Source organism: Halichondria panicea, chromosome 3 (assembly GCF_963675165.1).
Source record: "Halichondria panicea chromosome 3, odHalPani1.1, whole genome shotgun sequence".
Taxonomy (NCBI): Eukaryota; Metazoa; Porifera; class Demospongiae; order Suberitida; family Halichondriidae; genus Halichondria; species Halichondria panicea.
Window position 1 is genome coordinate 7585369 of NC_087379.1, and position 15311 is coordinate 7600679.

At 42.6% G+C, this 15311-nt stretch overlaps 1 protein-coding gene and 2 long non-coding RNA genes across 3 annotated transcripts; 2 read left to right on the forward strand and 1 right to left on the reverse strand.

Moving 5' to 3' along the window:
* The first annotated feature begins 14 nt into the window (after nt 1–14).
* LOC135334099 (uncharacterized) lies at nt 15–1273 on the forward strand. Its single transcript, XR_010394200.1, has 4 exons — nt 15–141; nt 196–277; nt 407–493; nt 732–1273. It is a non-coding gene; the product is annotated as an uncharacterized LOC135334099 (long non-coding RNA).
* A 5855-nt stretch (nt 1274–7128) lies between these two features.
* Nucleotides 7129–13913, reverse strand: LOC135333157 (collagen alpha-1(IX) chain-like). The gene is made up of 6 exons (XM_064528070.1): nt 13735–13913; nt 13495–13605; nt 13279–13375; nt 12570–13048; nt 12226–12432; nt 7129–7197 (listed from the first exon to the last, which is right to left on the reverse strand). Exons 1-6 carry the CDS (start codon nt 13822–13824, stop codon nt 7129–7131), a joined length of 1053 nt encoding a protein of 350 aa, XP_064384140.1. The 5' UTR covers nt 13825–13913.
* A 57-nt stretch (nt 13914–13970) lies between these two features.
* LOC135334103 (uncharacterized) lies at nt 13971–15289 on the forward strand. The gene is made up of 3 exons (XR_010394203.1): nt 13971–14075; nt 14294–14482; nt 15148–15289. It is a non-coding gene; the product is annotated as an uncharacterized LOC135334103 (long non-coding RNA).
* Nucleotides 15290–15311: the final 22 nt, after the last annotated feature.

Below are 15311 nucleotides of genomic sequence, written 5' to 3' on the forward strand. Positions count from 1 at the left end.
CTACTGCCACCCACAGTAGAAGGGGTGTGGTCTCCATACAATATAGAAGATCAACTGAGAGCTGAGTGTAGACTGATCGACTAGTACTATAGTAGTTCCATACAAGAAGATTCAAGGAAGCTATGGTGTATTTATCAGGAGGTAAGTGTGAGTGTGATATTAGCTGACACACACTCCATACTCTACTGTGTGCAGGTAAAGTCCTTGAGAACAGGTCATGGCTGAGTGTGGACGGTATCGTCTTGTTCTGGGCTGTCATTAACTTCTTTGTCTTGTTGTAAGTTACACACACCCTGATCATGCCAGTGTGTTTCAACCCTCCCCTGCTCTCTAGTGTCTCTTATTCTGTTTTGTTTTGTATTGTGTCCAATTTTAGTATTTATTATTCCTACCTTTGTGTGTGCAGTGCTGATCAAGGGAGACGTATTGGTCGTGTTGGTAAGGGTGCTGGTGGTGGTGCTGGACCTCCCCCCATGGGCGGTGGATGAGGAAGGTGTGTGGGTGGTGTGTGTGGGCGGTGGATGAGGAAGGTATTGTGTGGGCGGTGTGTGTGGTGGGTGGGTGGCGTGTTTTGTGATAGAAAGTTGATACACGTGTTTAATACGATATCCTTTTTTATAGTGTACATTGACCGCACACAAACTTGTACTGTACTGCATGCAAGTACTGTATGTTTCAGCAGACCTACATTGTACAACTGTGTGTGTTATCTGATCATGATCTCTCTGCAGAGCACCAGTCCTAACTGGGACAGCCCCAACATGTGGTCAACAGACACTGCTCCATTCTACAGTAATGACATCACCTCCGATATGAGCCCCCTACCTATCAGCAGTGGCACCACCGACCCAACCTCACCCTCCGAGGACACCACACTCTCAGCCACCACCTATATGACCTCTTTGAGAACCAAAGTATCTGGAGCTTGAGCAACGCTGATAGTTCAACACTTCTTTCCTGGGCCCAACAGAAATCTGAACCCCCACTAAGCAAGACTGAGTAAAGCCCCCTCTGACCTACTGCAACGATTTAGACTATGAATTTTGGATAACGATTTCAACTTAACCTCATTTCAATTGAGTTGTCTGCTATTAGCTCTAGTATCAGCATTTTAGCGAGTGATTATCTAGCCAGCTATCTAGTTTATTATTGTTATCGTGTAGCTACTAGTAGATCGTTCAGTTGTCATTTTGAGAGCTGTATGTGTTTAGTAGCTAGCTGATGACATTATTGTGTCTTGGCATTATATGAATTAACCTAATTATTAACAATTGTGACCTGCTGGGTAATGTATACTTATACATGCATACCGTAATCGTTCTAATTATAGAACCAGTAAAAAATAATTATTTTTCTAAAAACAATGTACGTACGTGATTTTATATGGTAGTATAATTATAGGCGTTATAAAAGAGGGCGTCCTAACCGAGGCTGGTGCTATAATAGAATGATAACGGTACATACAAGGAATGTAGACAGAATATTAATACATGAGGTGATATAAGGTATAAACAATATACACAGCCAACAATCTGTGCATAGCATGGGGATATATAATTATAACCATCATAATCATTAAATACGTTACTGATACTGCACATAATTATATACAAATTATATATCAAGACATTCACAAATTATAATACAAGCAAACCGATTCATAAATAACAGGCACAAAACAAATAATGCTAAAATAACAATAATTATAATTATGATCAAGTGTACAGTTCATTGTTCCTTCTCTAGGCAATGTTTAAACACTTTACTAGCAATTTCATCTCTTCTCATATTTTGGAGTACTTTAAGGCGAGCGGATTACACACCCTAGCTTGCTATCACCAGGGAACTCACTGTTTCTAGGAGGGCTTAATTGTACTAGACACACACACTGGTCTGAAATCAGAATATTTCACAGCACATGCAGAACTATTAATGGAGCTTACTGTTGGTTCTTGAGGTACGCACACACACTGGTCTGAAATCAGAGACAGAATATTCTACAGCACATGTAGAACTATTAATGGAGCTTACTGTTGGTTCTTGAGGTACGCACACACACTGGTCTGAAATCAAAGAGACAGAATATTCCACAGCACATGTAGAACTATTAATGTAGCTTACTGTTGGTTCTTGAGGTACGCACACACACTGGTCTGAAATCAGAATATTCCACAGCACATGTAGAACTATATTAATGTAGCTTACTGTTGGTTCTTGAGGTATGCACACACACTGGTCTGAAATCAAAGAGACAGAATATTCTACAGCACATGTAGAACTATTAATGTAGCTTACTGTTGGTTCTTGAGGTACGCACACACACTGGTCTGAAATCAAAGAGACAGAATATTCCACAGCACATGAAGAACTATTAATGGAGCTTACTGTTGGTTCTTGAGGTACGCACACACACTGGTCTGAAATAAAAGAGACAGAATATTCCACAGCACATGTAGAACTATTAATGGAGCTTACTGTTGGTTCTTGAGGTACGCACACACACTGGTCTGAAATCAAAGAGACAGAATATTCTACAGCACATGAAGAACTATTAATGTAGCTTACTGTTGGTTCTTGAGGTACGCACACACACTGGTCTGAAATCAAAGAGACTGAATATTCTACAGCACATGTAGAACAATTAATGAGGCTTACTGTTGGTTCTTGAGGTACGCACACACACTGGTCTGAAATAAAAGAGACAGAATATTCCACAGCACATGTAGAACTATTAATGTAGCTTACTGTTGGTTCTTGAGGTACGCACACACACTGGTCTGAAATCAAAGAGACAGAATATTCTACAGCACATGTAGAACTATTAATGTAGCTTACTGTTGGTTCTTGAGGTACGCACACACACTGGTCTGAAATCAAAGAGACAGAATATTCCACAGCACATGAAGAACTATTAATGGAGCTTACTGTTGGTTCTTGAGGTACGCACACACACTGGTCTGAAATAAAAGAGACAGAATATTCCACAGCACATGTAGAACTATTAATGTAGCTTACTGTTGGTTCTTGAGGTACGCACACACACTGGTCTGAAATCAAAGAGACAGAGTATTCCACAGCACATGTAGAACTATTAATGGAGCTTACTGTTGGTTCTTGAGGTATGCACACACCCTAACCCTAACCCTAGAGCCCTGGTCTGAAATTAAAGAGACAGAATATTCCACAGCGCATGCAGAACTATTAATGTAGCTTACTGTTGGTTCTTGAGGTACGCACACACACTGGTCTGAAATCAAAGAGACAGAATATTCCACAGCACATGTAGAACTATTAATGTAGCTTACTGTAGGTTCTTCAGGTACGCACACACACTGGTCTGAAATCAAAGAGACAGAATATTCCACAGCACATGTAGAACTATTAATGGAGCTTACTGTTGGTTCTTGAGGTATGCACACACACTGGTCTGAAATCAAGAGGTTACAAAGTACACAATGGAGCTTACTGTTGGTTATTGAGGTACGCACACACACAGGGCTGAAATAAAAGAGACAGAGTATTCCACAGCACATGTAGAACTATTAATGTAGCTTACTGTTTGGTTCTTGAGGTACGCACACACACTGGTCTGAAATCAAGAGGTTACAAAGTACACAATGGAGCTTACTGTTGGTTCTTGAGGTACGCACACACACTGGTCTGAAATCAAGAGGTTACACAGTACACAATGGAGCTTACTGTTGGTTCTTGAGGTACGCACACACACTGGTCTGAAATCAAGAGGTTACAAAGTACACAATGGAGCTTACTGTTGGTTCTTGAGGTACGCACACACACTGGTCTGAAATCAAGAGGTTACACAGTACACAATGGAGCTTACTGTTGGTTCTTGAGGTACGCACACACACTGGTCTGAAATCAAGAGGTTACACAGTACACAATGGAGCTTACTGTTGGTTCTTGAGGTACGCACACACAGGGCTGAAATCAAGAGGTTACAAAGTACACAATGGAGCTTACTGTTGGTTCTTGAGGTACGCACACACACAGGTCTGAAATCAAGAGGTTACAAAGTACACAATGGAGCTTACTGTTGGTTCTTGAGGTACGCACACACACTGGTCTGAAATCAAGAGGTTACACAGTACACAATGGAGCTTACTGTTGGTTATTGAGGTACGCACGCACTCAGGTCTGCAATCAAGAGGTTACAAAGTACACAATGGAGCTTACTGTTGGTTCTTGAGGTACGCACACACACTGGTCTGAAATCAAGAGGTTACAAAGTACACAATGGAGCTTACTGTTGGTTCTTGAGGTACGCACACACACTGGTCTAAAATCAAGAGGTTACAAAGTACACAATGGAGCTTACTGTTGGTTCTTGAGGTACGCACACACACAGGTCTGAAATCAAGAGGTTACAAAGTACACAATGGAGCTTACTGATGGTGCTTGAGGTACGCACACACACTGGTCTGAAATCAAGAGGTTACACAGTACACAATGGAGCTTACTGTTGGTTCTTGAGGTACGCACACACACTGGTCTGAAATCAAGAGGTTACAAAGTACACAATGGAGCTTACTGTTGGTTCTTGAGGTACGCACACACACAGGTCTGCAATCAAGAGGTTACAAAGTACACAATGGAGCTTACTGTTGGTTCTTGAGGTACGCACACACACAGGTCTGAAATCAAGAGGTTACAAAGTACACAATGGAGCTTACTGTTGGTTCTTGAGGTACGCACACACACTGGTCTGAAATCAAAAGGTTACAAAGTACACAATGGAGCTTACTGTTGGTTCTTGAGGTACGCACACACACAGGTCTGCAATCAAGAGGTTACAAAGTACACAATGGAGCTTACTGTTGGTTCTTGAGGTACGCACACACACAGGGCTGAAATCAAGAGGTTACAAAGTACACAATGGAGCTTACTGTTGGTTCTTGAGGTACGCACACACACTGGTCTGAAATCAAAAGGTTACACAGTACACAATGGAGCTTACTGTTGGTTATTGAGGTACGCACGCACTCAGGTCTGCAATCAAGAGGTTACAAAGTACACAATGGAGCCTACTGTTGGTTCTTGAGGTACGCACACACATGCACACAGGGCTGAAATCAAGAGGTTACAAAGTACACAATGGAGCTTACTGTTGGTTCTTGAGGTACGCACACACACGGCTGAAATTAAGAGGTTAAAAAGTACACAATGGACTTACTGTTGGTTCTTGAGGTACGCACACACACAGGTCTGAAATCAAGAGGTTACAAAGTACACAATGGACTTACTGTTGGTTCTTGAGGTACGCACACACACAGGGCTGAAATCAAGAGGTTACAAAGTACACAATGGAGCTTACTGTTGGTTCTTGAGGTACGCACACATACAGGTCTGAAATCAAGAGGTTACAAAGTACACAATGGAGCTTACTGTTGGTTCTTGAGGTACGCACACACACTGGTCTGAAATCAAGAGGTTACAAAGTACACAATGGAGCTTACTGTTGGTTCTTGAGGTACGCACACACACAGGGCTGAAATCAAGAGGTTACAAAGTACACAATGGAGCTTACTGTTGGTTCTTGAGGTACGCACACACACTGGTCTGAAATCAAGAGGTTACAAAGTACACAATGTAGCTTACTGTTGGTTCTTGAGGTACGCACACACACTGGTCTGAAATCAAGAGGTTACACAGTACACAATGGAGCTTACTGTTGGTTCTTGAGGTACGCACACACACTGGTCTGAAATCAAGAGGTTACAAAGTACACAATGGAGCTTACTGTTGGTTCTTGAGGTACGCACACACACTGGTCTGAAATCAAGAGGTTACAAAGTACACAATGGAGCTTACTGTTGGTTCTTGAGGTACGCACACACACAGGGCTGAAATCAAGAGGTTACAAAGTACACAATGGAGCTTACTGTTGGTTCTTGAGGTACGCACACACACTGGTCTGCAATCAAGAGGTTACAAAGTACACAATGGAGCTTACTATTGGTTCTTGAGGGGCTTGTACTAGAAGTACACACATGACCATTCACAGGTAAGCGTAAAGAAACACGATAATACAAAGTACACGATTGGAACCTGATAGTATAGTGGATGAACTGGTTTGCAATTGACGGGTCACAGCGGCCACCATCACTACGTGTACGTACTGGAGAGATAGGCTCACGAACTGAACCTTCAGAGGCATATGAGCTGAAAGCAAATCAATACAGGTTAGGCTAACTATTTGTTAACATGGCAACCTGTGGAAAAAGTATTGCACATGCACACAACCATGTACATGACACTGGTTAGCCAGCATGGGCTGCATACAAGCAAGCAACAGACAAGACACAGTACAGTGCCCTGGGGCATATTGATCTTGACACAGCTAGGCCAAGACAGGTGCCGTGCTCTTCTTCCTGTCACTGGCAGTATGCAGTGTTTTCCCAACTAAGCAGCTCTGTTGCTCATGTGATCATCTGTTCTTGTAAAAGATATACAGAGAGTGGATAAGTACAATTATAATTACATGTATGACACAGAGTGTTGCCATGGTAGCAACCACAGCCGACAGTTGGTGCTTTGACCCACTGCTGCAATGCTGCTAGATCTATATGATTATAGAGAGCATAGTTCCATAGAGCTTAAAGTGGCAACACACTTAGTCAGTTAAAATTATAACAGGCACTTGATTTGTGCTGTTAATAGCCTAAGTTCGCTCTGAGCAACACTGAGAGTGCTGGTTAGGAGGGGTTCAAATCTGAGTCACCGTTACGATGATCAGTGATGATATAGGTAACTCAATCATGCAGGCAGTTACTGACTACAATATACTCATGTTGCATCATAATGGTGATACACATTGCATGACACATCATATATTGCATGATAAGTACACCACTGGGGTCAATGCAGCAACTCTTGATTAAGGCTTTCAGGCATATTGTGCCATTGTCATTGTCATTGGTTAAGTGACATTCTCCTTTGTTGGGAGTAATCTGATCTATTAGCCAACATTCAGTAAGAGGCTTTGAATTGGGCAATAGGCACTTCATTTGTGCTCCTGCCATTGGTTAGATAAGCTCGCTCTGAGCAGGACAGTTGGCTTTGCAGCCATTGGTTAGTACAAGAGCTCGCTCTGAGCTGGACTGCCTGAGTTCAGTTGGCTTTGTAGCCATTGGTAAGAGTGAGTGTAGAGCCTAGCATTGACCCCAGGATTAGTATCCCCTGTACATGTGTGGTGACTAGTCATGTGATGTGTGCGTGATCATTGCAAAGGCCACCACCACCCGCCACCAATTGCATACAAGCCTCGCCGACAAGACAAACATAGAACAGAAACAAAAAAACTAAACTATCCTAAAAAAGCACAAACAAGATTGAACACAAAGTAAGTAAAGTACGCACGAATGAAAGCTCTTACTCTAAAACAAAAAAAGGTTTTTTTGGTGGTGTTACCCGGTTTTTTTTTTTGGTTATATTAAGGTGGTTCTAATAATCTTGCATGCATTTAATTGTGATAAAGCCTGATTCTTATAACTTCTATAACGAGTATGTAGGGATATTTATATAAATGTAAGTACACAAAGAAAAATTAAACTACACAACCACACAGTGGCTGTGCAGAACTACAACTACTAATTGGCCTAAATTGGAGAATTTGGTCTGATAACGAACAAAAAAAAACAAACACAGTGATTACACAAAAAGAGTATAGTATATATGAATCATTACCCTCACTTTGAGGGTATTAGATCTATACTAATGCTCATGGATCTGATAATCTGGCTGGTGCAAGATTATGTGAAAAGAAAAAAAAAGCTATCTATCTATACCTAACAAATCAATTAAGCTACAAGTGTAGAAACACAAACAAATTGGCCTAACCTAATTAACACAGGCGAGGCAATGCAATGGCTTTGGAGGGGGGCATGCAGATATAGATAGTATGATGGTACCTCAGCTGCAGGGTCGTGAAGAGCGGTAGGAGGTCTCGACGGTTACAGACGAAGGAGTTGAGCTGGCCAGACAATGCTATCTGCAGTCGAATAGACCACTCTACACGAGGGGCTACAAGCTACCTGCAGTCCGAAGCATCCAGCCCACCAGTGCTATTCCATGACCGTTCCAACCACCAATGGAGACAACAAACCCAAACCAAACCCCCATACAGAGGTACAACCACAGAGGCATTACACAGCCAAACCACCTTAGAGGCAAACCCCCTTGCAGAGGAATCACAACCCCCTTATATAGAGAGAGGCATACACAACTAAACTCCCTTACAGAGGAATGCACAACCAAACAAACCTCCTTAGAGAGAGGCATCAGTACAACCAAGCCCCCTTAGAGAGAGGCATCAGTACAACCTAGTCCCCTTAGAGAGGCATCAGTACAACCAAGCCCCCTTAGAGAGAGGCATCAGTACAACCTAGTCCCCTTAGAGAGGGATCAGTACAACCAAGCCCCCTTAGAGAGAGGCATCAGTACAACCAAGTCCCCTTAGAGAGAGGCATCAGTACAACCCCCTTAGAGAGAGGCATACACAACTAAACTCCCTTACAGAGGAATGCACAACCAAACAAACCTCCTTAGAGAGAGGCATCAGTACAACCTAGTCCCCTTAGAGAGCGGCATCAGTACAACCCCCTTAGAGAGAGGCATACACAACTAAACTCCCTTACAGAGGAATGCACAACCAAACAAACCTCCTTAGAGAGAGGCATCAGTACAACCTAGTCCCCTTATAGAGAGGCATCAGTACAACCAAGTCCCCTTATAGAGAGGCATCAGTACAACCCCCTTAGAGAGAGGCATCAGTACAACCCCCTTATAGAGAGGCATCAGTACAACCAAGCCCCCTTAGAGAGAGGCATCAGTACAACCCCCTTATAGAGAGGCATCAGTACAACCAAGCCCCCTTAGAGAGAGGCATCAGTACAACCAAGCCCCCTTAGAGAGAGAGGCATATATATATACAACCTACTTAGAGAACTAAACCCCTTACAGAGGAATGTACAACCCCCTTACAGACCATTAGGAAAACATACCCATGCACAATTAATTTAGCCACCAATTCATTGATGAGAGAGACTTGATGAGAGTGAGAGACTTTCTAAGAGGGACTTGTGAGAGAGATGTCGACGGAGACAGGATATAGTTCCTCTGAGCAGCAAACTTGCAGCGCCCGCCATCTTGCAACAGATTACACCTCGAGGCGTAGAGCCGAACATAGAGCAATCATGTATTTCAGCTGCTCAACGCGGTTGCAATGCCTCGGAAATTAACAGTTAACTAGCTATCTATACTAGATAAATGCTTCCAGTAATTAATACAATGCATGCATTATAATTATTCTCCCCCATCCAGTTTGCAGTTTTAGAGGGCAGGCAGGTCAAGGGACAGGCATAAATCCTACAAAAAAGTTGGGATATTTTTTCTCAATCAGTGCTTTTTTACCTAGGCTTTTAGGACCGTATGAAAAAAGAGTTAAAAAAGAGATACATCAAAAAGCTTTAAGAGATACACAAGTCAGTGTAACGTACCAAACAACCAAAGCTCTACAGTAGACACAGTCCCGAGCAGAACAAGCTTAAGCCAACAACATCAACCGACACAAGTACAGCCCGCTATCAGAACAACGAGCCCGACAATCAACACAGACAACATCCACCGACACAAGTACATGCAGTCACCAGAACAGCAAGCCACAGAGACACATCATCGACACAAGAGTACAGTTCCTAGAACATCAAGCTCCACAGAGACAACGTCCATCGACACAACAGTACAGTCACCAGAACAGCAAGCCACAGAGACACATCATCGACACAAGTACAATTCCTAGAACATCAAGCTCCACAGAGACACAACACAACGTAGCAAGGCATAATTATTAGCAAATCGTTTATTTTATTAATGGCAGACCACAGTACTACAAATTATAAATTTAAATTATGAGTAGTGACCCCATAGATAGATATAGTCAGTGTGCATGATATGATATGTAGAGTTATAATTATGAGAGTCCATGATACAGTTATAATTATGAGAATATGAGTAGAGAGTCAGTGTGCTTCCATGATACAGTTATAATTATGAGAGTAGAGAGCCAGTGTGCTTCCATGATACAGTTATAATTATGAGAGTAGAGAGCCAGTGTGCTTCCATGATACAGTTATAATTATGAGAGTAGAGAGCCAGTGTGCTTCCATGATACAGTTATAATTATGAGAGTAGAGAGCCAGTGTGCTTCCATGATACAGTTATAATTATGAGAGTAGAGAGTCAGTGTGCTTCCATGATACAGTTATAATTATGAGAGTAGAGAGCAGAGAGTCAGTGTGCTTGCATGCATGATAATATGAGTGTTGTGTTACCATACTTGATCATCCATGATTTTTAGAGTCCTTTGTTTCGATCATCAGGGGAAGTGACGGGTGTTAAAAGTTTTTCCAGTATCAAACAGTAGTGTTGAGAAATATTGGTGGCCATGAATTCGAGTTGAGGGGCTGCCATTGGATGTATCTTGCCCACGACAATGATGGAGAGTACGCCAGGTAGTATGGTCATAGATTGAAGAGTTCTTCAGTATACGGTATATAACTAGGAGTCTTCTGCTTCATCATCATCATCAGGGGGTTACCACAGTAGACACGTCCCACGCAGTGCTGCGTATAATAATTATAGTGTTCAGATAGAAGTGCTTATATTAGAGTTGTTTGAGAGTTCATTGCACTGCACTGCATATTGATCCAGGGTCTTCGAGATGTTCCATTAGTCCCAGCTGGTCGTCACCGAAAGATGTGCAGTTGTAAATAGATAGGATGCACAAAAACAATCGAGAATTGACATACATACATACATGGATGGAAGATGGAGTATGACATGACATGGCATCTTAGCACAAGAATTATAGGAAGAGAATTGTTCGTAATTTATAGAGAAAAAGAAGTAATATTATGTTCGGAAGAGAATGGTTCGAAGTTGAGAGAGAGAGAAATAAGAAATAATTATGTTATATGGGAAGACAATTGTTCGGTTCTGAGAGAAAGAGGTAATATTATGTTCAGAAGAGAATTGTTCGGTTATGAGAGAAAAAATTGATACAAGATGTAATTATGTTTTTATAGGAAGACAATTGTTCGGTTATGAGAGTAATTATGATATGCACAGACTTGTAGAGGCTACAAAGCTTGGTTACAAAAGGTTTTGTAGAGAGAGATATGAATATCAGCAAATGATAGACTGCAGATGACTCCATGCATGACAGTAATTGATGCACACAATGTTGTAGAATGTGCACAAACATTAATAATTCAAACTAAAAAGGGTAGCACATGGTCTGCCAATTTTTTTTTTTTTTTACGACATACGTAATCAGCGAGAGAAAGCCAAATGAAATACTCCATAATTATAGTCAAGAAGAAGCCGTTATACATAACATACAGCAGTAACTAGAGTCACCAAAGAAGTAAGCCAATCCATAATCCAAGCACCATCCCACTAATACTATATTATACACAAGAAGAACCTTTACACCGCATAACAACGTAACTACAAATTATAGGCAAGAATTCCCAAGATACAGAACAATCCATATGCCGGCCAAACAACATCGACAATCTAGTTTGTATAATTATATTTAAAAGAAAAGGTCCCTCCTATATAAGTATGAATTATTGAAACACCCATATATGGCCCCCGCCTGCCCTCAAGCAACTCACTATACAATTATTCCCCCCTCCCCCTGTCCTCAAGTTCATGCGCAGCATCGAAATTTTTCCTGCAAGTATGAAAGGGAAAGAGATGAAATTTACACAAGTATATAAGATGCACAAAATATGAAGTGCATGCATGGCCTTTTAGAAATTTGTTGTAGTACTCTTCACATGAAATCGCTTACCTTTTTTTATAGTCGTAATGTAAATTCATCGTTGCGGGTGATCTCTTTCGTTTACGTGATAAACTAGCAGACGGTCCAACGTTGGACCCTGAGCCACTCGGGGTGGTGACGACAGGGTCGCGAGGGGTGGTGACGACAGGGCCGCGAGGGGTGGTGACGACACGGCCGCGAGGGGTGGTGACGACAGGGCCGCGAGGGGTGGTGACGACAGGGCCACTTGGGGTGGTGACGACAGGGCCGCGAGGGGTGGTGACGACAGGGCCGCGAGGGGTGGTGACGACAGGGCCGCGAGGGGTGGTGACGACAGGGCCACGAGGGGTGGTGACGACAGGGCCACGAGGGGTGGTGACGACAGGGCCACGAGGGGTGGTGACGACAGGGCCACGAGGGGTGGTGACGACAGGGCCACGAGGGGTGGTGACGACAGTTGATCTAGGATTTTCGGCCCCCTCCATAGCACTAGCCGTCGTCAGCCCTCTTAAAGCCTCCTCAACCGTGGGTGGTAAAGGTTGAGGGAGTAGTCCCGCGAGTAGATGTACTACTTCTGTTAACGCTCTCTGCAAGAAAAGGACACGGTGAAAAAATAATCAATGATTGTAATACACAATAAAATTAATTTATTTGTAAGGAATTTCTCCTCATTGTAAGGAACTTTCAGGACATACACATGCATGCATGCATGTATTCAACTTACATTTTGTGCCATTAATGATTCTATCATTCTGGTGTCCAATCCTTGTCCTCTCTCTCCCCTCTCTCCTCTCTCTCCACGTTGTCCATCTACACCATCCACACCGTCTACCCCTGGCCTACCATCCACACCGTCCACACCATTCACCCCGTCTACCCCTGGCCTACCATCCACACCTGGCCTACCATCCACACCGTTCACCCCGTCCACACCATTCACCCCGTCTACCCCTGCCCTACCATCCACACCATCCACGCCATCAATCCCATCCACACCATCCACACCATTCACCCCGTCTACCCCTGCCCTACCATCCACACCATCCATGCCATCAATCCCATCCAAACCATCAACACCTGGTGGCCCTGGTGGCCCCCGTGCAACAATGGGGGGAAACCTTACAGCCCTTTGCCACTGGGCATAGGCCAAATCTCTCAGTTGGTGGTCAAGAAATAGCACTGTTGGACTGGAAACGCCGGTGTCTGTAAAATAAGAAATGGAGCAATATAAAATTATTGTTATAAAGTACTTAATGAGCTAATTAATGAATTATGCTGTCCAAGCTACATATTATATTTAATTATAGGCGATAAAATTTCGCAAAGTAAAATCGGAAAATTTACCCGGGAAAACCCATTAATATCATTAAAATCAATCTGTAAGCATGGGAACTAAATACTACGACAATGTAAAGTTGCATAATTTTACTTACGATGATCAAACTGCAGATGTTCGATGTAGCGTGTAGCCTCGCGCATAGAGTGGTCCCCGACACCAAGATGAGCTTCACCCTTCCACCAGAACTCAGTCTGTGGGGTGGAAATGAATTGCAAGCTTTAAAAAAATAATTGTGTAGCCATGATAATTTCAGGAGCATATTAAATCGACTTAGGCTGCAGCTATAGAGTAATACTGCATTTAGACTTACGGTGACCGGACCACTCGGCTGCAGATAGCATTGTGGGCACAAGAACTTGTCTGTGGCCCAACTCCTCTTCCCAAACCGGAGAACGCTCACTATGTGCTTCTTCGTTATCGGCTGCACGAAACCATAATTTATTGATTGTGCTGGCATAGCTAGAGCATAGCTAGAACATGCATGCATCCTTACTGCATAGCTCTAGCTAGAACAGAACATCTATATATAGATCTATCATGCAAAACTCACTGGATTGTTGGTGGACCCGTAGTGCAGCTGGGTCTTCGGCAGTCTTGGTGGTGGTGCTGCCGGCGGCGTAACCAGAGGTGCAGAGGCCATTGAGCTTGATAGTTGTTGATAACTGATGATAGTTGATGATAGCTGATAGTTTGATGAACTCCCTTGTCAAATTTCTTCACTCCTAACCTCCAAGCCGTTAGACTGAAGAACCAAGTGCTGCAGCGCCGCATAGACCCCTTTCGCCCACGCAATGACCGGATGTTAATTTTACATCCTGCAATAGATTACAATCCTTGCAATCTGGAAAGCTGCTGGTCTACTCAGACTACTGCTCTGTAACTCTTAATCAGGTGCCTTTTGACTTCTAATTATCCTCACTTGTGCTCCATCCATCATCACATAATAGTATGCCTTACTGTACTGTGTAAGCATGCACTGCCATGCTAAGTTATTCTGTGTTTTTGTTTGTGTTCTCATTCAAATTCAAATTCAAATTCCAATCTATTCTTTGCTGTATCAAGATATACAATATACATACTAACTTATGAGTTGGTTTGATTCCCTGCAGATGTGCAAGTATAAACTGACTACTTGGACAGTGCAGCTCAGTTTTGAGGTCTCCTCTGTTGAATATATCTCAATGTGGCCATGCCAGCATAGATAATAGCTCTATTATCTATGATGCCAGACAACAAGCATTACTGCATTGAGGATGATAGCTACCAGAAAGTTCCAGTCATGGAAGTCTAGCAATATGGTATGTATGATAAATGTCAGTGGACCCTGTACTTCTTTAGATCTGTACAGTCATGCAGACAGTCATGATAATTATGGTGTATGGTGCTTTGCAAATGTAAGGAATTTCCTACAAGCTCTATATAGCTAGATCTAGAGGTCACACCTGACTGACTACTGCACTGCACTGGTGTTCATGTAAATAGTACAAGACTTGTTAGGTCTAGACCAGCACGTTTTAAGGAATTTAATTAATTACTATAATACTTAAAATGTCTTTGACTCCTTGTCTTAATAATGTAAATGCATGAGGGCAAGAGTGCACTCCTGACGAGGGACACAATTCACTGTGTCTATTATTCATAATCTTCTCACTAACAACCATATGGATGGTGGCTGATTTACACGCCAGGAAGTATGTCTTTGGCACAGCCCTATAATACAAGTATCTCTGTCAACATAAGCACCTCTACAGCTCCAAATTACAAATTTATAGAGCTGAAGCACACTCATTCATGGTTCTTATGTCTTCTTCTGCCTCAGGCTTTATGGTATAGCTGATTCTATGGATAATTGGTGGCAGTGCAATATTAGTGTAGAGGTGTGCATAATGGACACTTATAATTATAGCCATCTCTAATTCCCTAATTAATGATTGTCTCCCTGGCATGCATTCTTTACGTACAGGGAACTCTAACTGCTGTCTATCATGTGATCATGATATGGTCATGCATTGTGAGCGTGCTGCATGGTCACATGATGGATTGGTTCGGGAAGCGCCCCTCTGTCTGACTGTCTGTGGATGTGAGCATGTGTCTACTGGATATGGATTAATTATGGCTAGCTAGATA

Bases quoted from the DNA above. Each gene is read 5' to 3' on its own strand.
- LOC135333157 (XM_064528070.1), bottom strand. From the start codon at position 13,824: ATGGCCTCTGCACCTCTGGTTACGCCGCCGGCAGCACCACCACCAAGA. The intron at 13,606-13,734 runs GTGAGTTTTGCA...GGTTTCGTGCAG, and splicing joins ACGGGTCCACCAACAATCCA to CCGATAACGAAGAAGCACAT. The intron at 13,376-13,494 runs GTAAGTCTAAAT...TCCACCCCACAG, and splicing joins AGCCGAGTGGTCCGGTCACC to ACTGAGTTCTGGTGGAAGGG.